Source organism: Abrus precatorius, unplaced genomic scaffold (assembly GCF_003935025.1).
Source record: "Abrus precatorius isolate BTA unplaced genomic scaffold, Abrus_2018 Scaffold9, whole genome shotgun sequence".
In the NCBI taxonomy this organism is placed as follows: domain Eukaryota; kingdom Viridiplantae; phylum Streptophyta; class Magnoliopsida; order Fabales; family Fabaceae; genus Abrus; species Abrus precatorius.
The window spans coordinates 29,556,980-29,567,402 of NW_020874439.1; the positions used below are offsets into that span (position 1 = coordinate 29,556,980).

The 10,423-nt window shown below is 28.3% G+C and overlaps 1 protein-coding gene across 3 annotated transcripts; it reads left to right on the forward strand.

The window, feature by feature from the left end:
- The first annotated feature begins 387 nt into the window (after nucleotides 1-387).
- LOC113850079 (probable protein S-acyltransferase 12) lies at nucleotides 388-3,844 on the forward strand. 3 transcript variants are annotated; one of them, XM_027480433.1, is made up of 6 exons: nucleotides 388-987; nucleotides 1,067-1,158; nucleotides 1,890-2,016; nucleotides 2,120-2,205; nucleotides 2,890-2,955; nucleotides 3,408-3,844. In XM_027480433.1, the coding sequence occupies exons 1-6, from the start codon at nucleotides 594-596 to the stop codon at nucleotides 3,522-3,524; spliced, it is 882 nt and encodes a 293-aa protein (XP_027336234.1). In that variant the 5' UTR covers nucleotides 388-593; the 3' UTR covers nucleotides 3,525-3,844. The 3 variants fall into 3 exon arrangements, with proteins under 3 accessions (XP_027336234.1, XP_027336235.1, XP_027336236.1); XM_027480434.1 differs by having other exon boundaries at nucleotides 394-987; nucleotides 2,162-2,205; nucleotides 3,408-3,741; XM_027480435.1 differs by lacking the exon at nucleotides 1,890-2,016 and having other exon boundaries at nucleotides 437-987; nucleotides 2,101-2,205; nucleotides 3,408-3,728.
- The last annotated feature ends 6,579 nt before the right edge of the window (nucleotides 3,845-10,423 follow it).

Genomic DNA, 10,423 nt, shown 5'->3' on the forward strand with positions numbered 1-10,423 from the left:
AAGAGATAAATATTTAGTTTGGTCGTATTTTAAGTATTTTTGAAATTAATTTTTAATTAACATTAGAGATTTTGCCTTATTAACTAGATATTTAATTAGAATATATTAATATTGTTACTATCACCTAATTATAAATTTTTACATAGTTAAAAATAATTATTTTTTAATAACTAATTTAAAAGACATATTTAAAATAGCTTTTAACTAGTTGAAAGTGTAAAAGTTTTAAACTAACGACATGTCAAAACTAAAGCTTATTAACCAGGGTCAACTTTTTCATTGCATGAATTACGAAGATAAAATTTTGATTTTGTAAAAGAGAAAAAAACCAAAAATAATTATTTTATTCACGAAATAAGAGTATTTAATTGTGGGTTGTTTGGATCCAAAGCGACCCATGGAATGAAAAATAAAGTTATCTGTGTGACAGTTCGAAAGGAGGAAGAAGAAGAGGAGAGGGAGGAGTGAGTGGAATCCCAATCTCAATCTCAATCTCAATCTCAATCCTGGCTTCCGATATCTGGAAACGCTTATTCCCGGCACGACGAAGAGGCTCTTTAGTTTCATTTCCACTTCCAAACATAAGAATCGGAATGAGAATGGGAACAAATATAAACCTCTTTAAGCTCTGTTCTAACCTCAGTGTGGTGGGCTACTTGATGATCCTCTTGTTCGGTGCCATCGTTGCCCTCACTTACTACGCCGTCGTTTTAATCACATGGGGCCCACTCCTCTTTCGCTCCCCTTTCGTTCTCTCTTCCTTCTTCTTGGCCCTCTCTATCCTCACCCTCTTCCACATTCTCCTCATTCTACTAACCTGGTCCTACTTCATGGTCGTCCTCAACGATCCCGGTTCGGTTCCCCATGATTGGAGACCGCACCAATCCAATTCTCAAGTTCGATTCGATTTGGAACCAACGCCCTCCCCTGTTTACTGCTCTCGATGCCAAAATGCCAAGCCACCGCGTTGCCATCACTGCTCCATTTGTAAGTCACTTCACTTCCACCACCCACTTGTTTTCTCATTTCTCTTAAGCGTAATTTTTTTTATTCTTCCCTTCGCTAGGCCAAAGGTGTGTTCTCAAGATGGATCATCATTGTATTTGGGTCGTCAATTGCGTTGGGGCGCGTAACTACAAGTATTTTCTCCTCTTCTTGGTAATTCTATTTCTCTTATCCTAATACCTACCCATCTTTCCCTTAATCCGTTGCATCATTTTAATCGTTGAATTAAATGTCTAGTATTCCTTTTGTGACAGTAGGTGGGGAATGAGAAGATGAAGTGAGAGATTTGGGGTTTTACTTATCACTGCTTTATAATTAAGGACAACAATGTGTGCGTTTGGATTTAGTATTTGATTAAGCGTTTATTCAATAAGTTCTTTTTAAATGATGATTTATGCTAAATTTAATTACAAAACTTATTGAGAAAAGCTAAAACAGCTTATTTTAATAACCTATACTTCGCGATTTATTAAAATAATTGAAAATAAAACTCATAGGAGTCAAGTTCTTTAAGCTTTGTTTGTGAGTTGGTTTTCGAGGGGAAAGGGGAAGGCTTATTTAGTGAGACCCTTGGTCGGGAATTTTTAGATGAGTGGGAGAGGTTTTATAAACCCTCCAAAACCCTTTTAAACTCATATTTTTAAGCCTCCCAATTTGGAGGTTTTCTATTAACCATCTTTCTTTCTCCTTTTTCCTCTCTTCCCTTGCCCTTCAAACCCTTTCCTTCCCTCTCCCTCCAAACTCCCAAACAAAATCAGAGAACAACAAAATCTGAAAATAGTGAATGTGCAAGTGTTCAGGTGGAGAGGGTTAAATGACAAGTTATTTTTAGTGTCTGTTTTGCCTAACTCGCATCTTTTTCTCCTCTCCCTCACCATTCCTAGCTGTATACATTCCTTGAGACAACGCTGGATTGCTTAGCTCTGGTCCCTAGTTTCATCAGATTCTTTGGTGGAGCCAAGAATCATTCAATGTCTCCTGGGGGTTTTGCCGTAATCTTTCTGGCTTCTAGTAAGTATACTAGTTTGCTTGAATAAATCAAGTTACTATGACTGGCTTTTATTGAATTTTTGTAACTATTAATGCTTCTTACAGACTGTGTGCCTTAATGCAGTTCTTAATTTAGCATTTGCGCTGAGTCTTCTCTGTTTCGTAGTTATGCATATATCTCTTCTGTTAAGCAACACAACTTCAGTAGAGGTAACCATTACATTGTTATTCTATTTTTGACCTTTTTGAACTGGTGTATGGCCATGCTATTGTCAGACATGCATGGGACTGTTGTTAACTTGTGTCTGAGACCCAGCATATTGCTGTTCTCTTGATGTAGGAATTATGCCAGGCTTTTATTAGAATGGCAATCAGTGCATTTGCACGTAAGAAGCCTAAAACCCACTCAAAATGAAACATTCATATTTTTTTACTAAAACACCATTGAGCGGGAAAAAAAGTTATGACAGTTTGACATGTAGCGGTGCTCTGGACAATTTTACTTTATCTGTAGACAACATAATCATGAGATTCATTAGTAGCATGTTTTCTAAAGTCTTTTTAAAAACAAATAATCACTTTTTAAAATTGTCTCAGGAAACTAATAAAAGTAATCAATTAATTTTCCAAAATAAATTAAACCAAATGCATATTAGGGCATTTTTTATTTGGTAAGATGGCTGGGTACTTGGTGGCTGCTATTTTTGTTTCAGTGGGTTATCCATTCAACCATCAATTTCTTATAGTCTCATTTGATCTTAAAATATTTGAAAACCTGGTACACTAACTTCTAAACAATTTCAAAAACAAGTTGGCATTGTATGTTCTTGAATATTCATGTGGCTCGGTGCCTTCTTTTATCTGAAAATATTATTTGGAAATATGATGTCTTAGGTTCACGAAAAGAAAAAAGGAGTTAGGTGGAGGTATGACCTGGGACGGAAGAAAAATTTTGAGCAGGTAATATCTAATATCAAGTAGCAAAAGAATACAAAATGGTAGTGAACAGAAAATGTTTAACAATATTATATTTTTAAGCTCAGAAATTTTGAAAATAGACATTTCACATATGATTCATGAGTTTTAATGATGTGATGTATTAGTGTAATTTAACGTGGAATAAAGTTTTATGCTGTGGACTTGCTTTCATAAAAAAATCCTGTAATAATAGTCTCATGATCTGTAATTAAACTAATAGGTTATAACTCCTCTTGGTGGCCAAAATATATAATCTTAAATAATGTGGTGGTTTATTGTTATTTAACATGAAATAAAGTCTTCTACTGAGGAATCAATCATGTAATAGGTTTTATCGAAAACAAAAATATTATCCTGTAATAGTGGTTGCGTGTGAATATCGTTATCCACTCTTCTCTGATTTTTTTAGTCTATGTTATCTCTCACTTTTCAAGGTTTTTGGCACCAAGAAGGCCCTATGGTTGTTCCCATTGTTTTCGAAAGAGGATTTAGACAACATACCTGCACTAAGGGGCATTGAGTTCCCGACACGTTCAGATGTTGATGTATGAAGTGGTTAGCCTTATAGGTTTAAACCTTTTTTTCTCAGTAAGTGATGCCATTTTATGCTTACTTCATAACAGTGCAGCGTAGGGAGTGAAAATATTACTCTGTGCTTGATTGCAGATGTTTGAAATTGAAGAATTGTCTAGTGGATGTATATATATATATAATCTTTGATTCAGGTTGTACTGATTGTTCGTCAATCTAAGTGTACCTGTCGATATTGCACCGTTCTGGTGAAATGCTGCTGTAGGTTTGTATGTGGAATTGATTGAGCAGAGTGGAACTCTTCCCTTTTATCGGTGGTGCATTAATGTGATTTCTTTGTTGTATTCATTGTAAAAGGAATTTGAATTCACCCAATATTAGAGTTGAAAGTATTGCGGAGCCCAAAATGGGAGAGATGCAATTGTTGCAAATGAAGTGGAAAATATAACCTGTGGCTTCCAAGAAGTCAAGAAACACGTTCAGTCATCCCATTATTGAATTCCTAAAGTTTACTCAAGCTCTTACCACTCCAACCAGTTTTTCAATCAAGCAACAAGAGCAAAGAATGGAGAGGAGCATGTGAGGATTTTAATATCATAAATATTTTCTTTTTTTAATAAATTTTCTATTATTGACTTATTATAATGTGCATAGGTTAAAAATAAACTTATTAAATTCCTTAGAGAATCAGAGTTTCATGCAAGCCAGGAACACTCTGTTCTTACGGTTACTTTGGAACTCCTACTAATGATCAAAACCAATCAAGTGCACAATCAACTAGTGAAAATAAAATTTATAGCATAAGCTGGGAATTCCACAATAATCTTAAGGAGGAATCAGTAAATAATTTTTGGATTCCTAGATATTACATTTTTATTTTCTTATTTAATACTTATATTTGAAGAAATTGAGATTTGTAGTTGAACTTTTCAGAAAAATATATCATTACTTCTTGAATAAAATATAAGGCTTAAGGCAAATTGCCGTAAGTGGCGACACAATAAAGAGAAAATAAATCTTAAAATCACTGTTTGTAGTTTAAAAACAAATAACTGTTGTGAACAACACGTTTTCAATTTCCCATCAACAACAAAATTATATATTCGCTTCTTTTTTGAAAAAAAACGGTTTTTCAATTTAACTGTATTACTAGCCACACTTCATTATGCACATTCATATTCTCTCTATTTGGTTTCAAAAAATATTTTGTTTTATATTTTTTATCTTTATTTTTAATTATAAAATATCACTTTATTTTTATTAAGTCATTTATTTTCAAAGATTTAAACATGATTTTTCTTCAAAATTTACTATTTTTTTTACAATTTTTTAAAAATAGAATGAAAGCAAAATGATAATTTTGGAGACGTTTGATTTCAGAAATATTTTTTATTTTAGTTTTTTTTATCATTAGGCTTTTTTGGAAGATGAGATGAAGTGAAAAAGAAAAGCGAAAAAATAGAATAAAAATAAAGTAAAAAATGTGTTGTTTAGATAGATAAAAAATAAAAAATAAATAAATTAAAAAAATATGCTTGTTTGGATGAATAGAAAAGGTAATAAAAAGAAATAGATAGATAGTATAAAAAAATTATATTTTTCATGATAAAAATTAGATATTATAAAAATATTAAAACTATAAATATATTATTTTTATATAGATTTATTTTCTAAACTATCATTTAAAAACTATTTAACGCTAAATTAAACTAAAATAAAAAGAGAAAAAAAAAACCTCCTTTTACTGTTCATTTCATGGCATCAATGCGAAGTTTTTCCTATGAGCTCCATCCTCTTTCTTGTGGTTGAGTACATTTGTCCTTTTACGATCAAAGCAAGTGAGGTTTCTGTTTGTAGTTGTAATTTATAATATTCCATAATTGCTAGTTTTTTGTACGCTTATCATCATATACTATGGTTGAGTACGCACATTAATGTAATGCTTCCAAGAAGCAGTTTAAAGCTAATAATTTTTTTTTCTTTGTCTAGAAGCCGTAAAATATATATGATGTCTTCGAGGCAATTATTAACTATTCGACCAAACAAAACAGAGACTATTAAATTTAGTTGTTTCTTCTTTTTTCCATTCAGGTGTTAGTCGTAGATCCTATTCAGTTTTCACATTCATCGTAACAAAGTAATCTGCAATCCTATTATGTCCTTGATGAAGTTGACAAGACAGGTTACGATGTCCATGGAAATCCAGCTTCAGCATTGCTTGATATTCCTGATCCTGAACAAAAATAAAAAAAAATTCAATGATAAATATACTACAATCTTCAAGATGTCTTCTCTCAGTCTGGTTTGCCCACTCCCCAAATGCCACTCGTTTGTTGGATTTGATGATATATAAAAGACTATCCATTCTAATGAATAATTGTAAATTTTTAAAATTAAAAACAAAAAGTATTGCAAAACAAAGAAAAGAAACTGCAAAAAAGTAGATACTAAAAGTAAGAAACTTTACTCGATGTTGTAATGGTGATTTTTGGTTATGCGTGATCAGTAGAAGTGAAGTGAAAACATGAATTCTGATCATCGAAGCATGGCAGCATAACAATATCTAATTTACGCTACATAACCAAATTGAAGTCTCCCATGTTAAACATTTTACCGGAAAAAAAAATTAGTTGAAATATTAAGGCCTTTTTTGGAAATTTATGGAAATAGAAAAGAAAATGTTAGAAGAGCAAGAATAGAGTAAAAAAGGAGGAGAGAGAGTTAATAAGAAATCTTTAAAAATATAGAATCAGAAAAGTTTATAAAATTCATTCTTTTCGTCTCTCAAACAATGATTATTACTTTTTTCTCTATTATTTTTTCTAAAAATTAATTGTCAAGTCTAACATTGATAGAATAACAACAAATCAAAAGTTGTATAACTAACAGGGCTTTATTCTAAAATTACCTGCAACGTTGCGATATAATGATGTAATCTAACTTATAGTATAATAAATTGAGATGTGCTTAGGGTTTTTTGATATTTGGGCGATATGACCAATTTTTTTAGGTAATCATTCAATTATGGTTGCGGTTACCTTATCACTATGTCCTACTCCTAGGTCTAGTTGCAATGGTGTAGGGTTGAACTTGTATAAAGTGTTTAATAAAATTGATTACATTTAAATATTTAAAGTGAATTATAAGAATTGAGATTAATACAATTAATAATATATAAATGTTTATGTTAGGAAGTTTAATCACGTATGAAGCATAAACTATATTTTGGAAACGGCAGTTCCAGTTTTGGATGGTAGCAGCATCAGAGCGAACAGCGGTTATGTCATGTTTGGCTAATTTTGTAAAAGAGTGAATGCGTGAAGCAAGAAACCAATATTTCAGTTAGAGATAGAGATGAAAATGGACACGATATGGGTAGGGTAATATAATAAATATCTTTATATATGCATTTTAAAAAAAAATACTCATATCCAATATTAATTTTTGTATCGTATCCGTACCTTTTGGATACCCACGTACTCGTCTTGTACCTATTATTCGTACTTATTTGATAAAAAAAAATTTATAAAAAAAATATATTTATATAATTTCACATAAGTAGCATATAATATAAAAATTTAATAAGTAGTTGCCGAACAAGGTATAAACATAGATAAAAAATAAATATTTAAAGATCACAAATGCTATCGGCAACATTAAAGCGACAATGAAATATATATGCATAATGAGTAACTCTTAGTGTGAAATCACTTGGTGACTTTTTGTGGCAGCGTTAACAACTAACTTTAATGAATAACATTTCATAATTGTTAGGTTTTAATGAGACAGACATTGAGAATGAGAATAGAGTTAAGGCAAAGAAGTTCAAGTACTAAACAACAACAAAAAGTGGATACATAATTTTTTTTTAAACTTTTGAATTTGAAATTATAAAAAAAATAATAGATTTAATTAAAATAATATATATATATATATATATTAATACTAGTATTTTTAACTCATATACTATACAAAAGTATTTTGTTAAAAATATAAATTTTTAAAAAATTATTTTAATGAATTAAATATTTATAATGTATATAAATTTTAAAAGAAAAAATTTGAATAAAAGATAAATAGTCACAATAAAATTTTATAATAAAAAAATATACATGTATATCAAAAAAATTATACTTTTTTATTCAAAAAATTAACAAATAAGAATTAACAATATTTTTTTATATTTTATATCTTTTCAAAAAAATTTGAAAGTAAATAAATGATAAGAATAATATTATTTAAATTCAATAGATTATAGTTGTGCTTATAATATACATGTTGCATAGAAAAATATTATTTTAAATTAAAATATAAAAAATAAAATTTAAATATTATCCATAAAAATAATAAGCTTATGGTAATAGTAGGTGATTGTAAAATTTATAAAATATTTATAATATGTTTATTATTTATCATTCACTTTATTATTTAAATATCAATATAATTTTATTAACAAAAATATTTGTGTGAAAAATATTTTATATATGTATCATATATAAATAATATTTTTTTAAAAAGTCAATCTTATATCAACTGTGTAATAATTAAATTGTATTAGCGTAATTAAATGATATAAAATAGTAAATAAATTTTTCTATTAAAAATATAAACTAAAATAAATTTTTTGGTTTACTTTATTATTAAATATATTTTTATATTAATCTTATATAACTTCACATAAATAGTATAATAATACAAAAATTCAATGCATAGTTGTATAACAAATTTTAATAGAGATGAGTGCGGGTATAAGGATAAGTACTTAGATACCTATACTCGCACCCATCTCTATTAAAATTTGTGAGTATTTACCTATACACATATCCATACCCATGTAACAAGTAAACACTCTATCCATTATATATAAATTTTGCTAGTGTTCATTAGATACTTTACCCATTGTCATTCCTAATTATAGTTAAGCAATACACTTTGTTATATAAATTTTATGTGCTTTAATGGAGAAAAAGCCAGAGGAACCAGATTTTTTAAATTTTATTTTAGATTTAATTAGACTTTTAGTTTCCTCAATTTTCTAATGCCTACAACTTTTAATTTATTATCTTTACCCAATATTTTTTAGATTTAGGAGGATTTTGATTGTATATGAAATAATTTTAAAGTTTAGAGGTAAGAAATTTAGTAAAAACTTGATAAAAATTAAATTTTATACGATGCGATATTATAGTTTGAAGAGGGAAATTTTGAATTTTTTTATTTTCGGTAAATTTTAATATTTTGATGGGTAGGTTTAATATATATATATATATATATATATATATATATATATATATATTATTGATAGGTAGGTTTTGAGTAAAAATTGTGTTTGTGGATGTATTTTTCAAATTTTGATCCATTTTAAGGGACATGAATAGAGTTTAAGAGTTATGATTATATTTCATAAAAATGTGTGATAACATTAAATGGTTTACAAAAATCTAAGTAAAATGTTTTTTGAACTAAATAAATTAGAGTTTTAGTGATTTTAAAATGACATTTTAGAATTGATCCAATCAATTACTCTAATACACCAAATCAATTATTGTAGTTTAATTTTTTATTACTTGTTAGCAATACATGATAAATTATGATAGGCTGATCAAGTAAAAAGCTTTTGGAACATCATTTATAATTATGATATTTGCCTCATTCCTAATCAATATAGTTTGTTTCTAAATTAATAGCAATTATTAGACAAAATGACCCTAGTCGTTAGGAGTTGTGCCTAATCAATTAGGTAGCTTTGTAGCAAATAATTCAACAAAAGTCTTAATCAATTTAGCAAATGATCTCAAATCAATTAGATTGCATATTTATGTTAAATTATTTAAGTTCTTAATGCAAAAGAATATTTTTTATTCTTATTTAAATTCATATGATTTTTTAATTTATTAAAGAGTATTTTAGATTTTTTTATAAATGAAATAATTGACAAACATTTATATAATATTATATCATAAAAAATCTTAATTTTTTATTTTTTCTCTCATCATACAAATATTTTACTTCTAATTTACTATACATTGATCTTTCAAATCAATGATTAGATTAATTAATCTTACGTTTTAGTTTTGTTAAGTAACGGAATATTAAAATTTAACATATAATATTAATGAATCTAACTTATTTATTAATATCATAATATTTTACGTTAAGAGTATTATTTTACTAATTTTATGCTATATTTTAACAATAAAAGGTAATATTATATTATTTGAAGATAGATTGTATAAACTGGACCATAATTAATTAAACTTTGCAAGAGATCATAGTAGATACCTCTGCCTTGTTTGGACGAGAAAAAAAATAGAGTAGAAAAAACATGCAAATAAGTATTTTTTTTTATTTGGCTAAAGAAAAAAGGATAAAAAATTAACTTTTAAACACAAAAATTCATTTAATTTTTTCATTGAAACAAAGAACTTGAAGGGTTACAGGAAGAGAATATAAAAGAAGAGAGTGTATATATATTATAAGTAATGTGTTGTATCAAAACGAAATATAGAGAGAAAAAAAAATAAAATCAAATAATGGGTGTTGATATCTATGAATCAGACTTGATATAATCATGCATGTGCGGTGGATGTTTTATGGATAAGAGCTCACAAAGTTGTGCATGCGTTACATGACAAAATTTGCAGTGACTTCTAGCTAATATGACGTATATAGAAAAGATTGCCAAAAGGAACCAAATCACAACAGAAATGCAAACACAAAGCAACACAATGTTAGCTTCAACTTGGCTTTTGTCAAAGTAAGTTTTTCCTTCATTAATCAACGTACGTGCAGCATCAGATTCCCACCGAAGCACCAAACTTCAAACAAATATATGATGTGTCGATTACATTATAAGGCCTAAATTAGACCCCATTTCTCACAAACATTCATACCCCATAGAAAATAAAGACCAAGAATA

Excerpts from the sequence above, each read along its gene's own strand:
- LOC113850079 (XM_027480433.1), top strand. The coding sequence starts at position 594 with ATGAGAATGGGAACAAATATAAACCTCTTTAAGCTCTGTTCTAACCTC. Across the intron at positions 988-1,066 it reads TTGCCATCACTGCTCCATTT|GCCAAAGGTGTGTTCTCAAG; the intron begins GTAAGTCACTTC and ends TCCCTTCGCTAG. Across the intron at positions 1,159-1,889 it reads AGTATTTTCTCCTCTTCTTG|CTGTATACATTCCTTGAGAC; the intron begins GTAATTCTATTT and ends CACCATTCCTAG.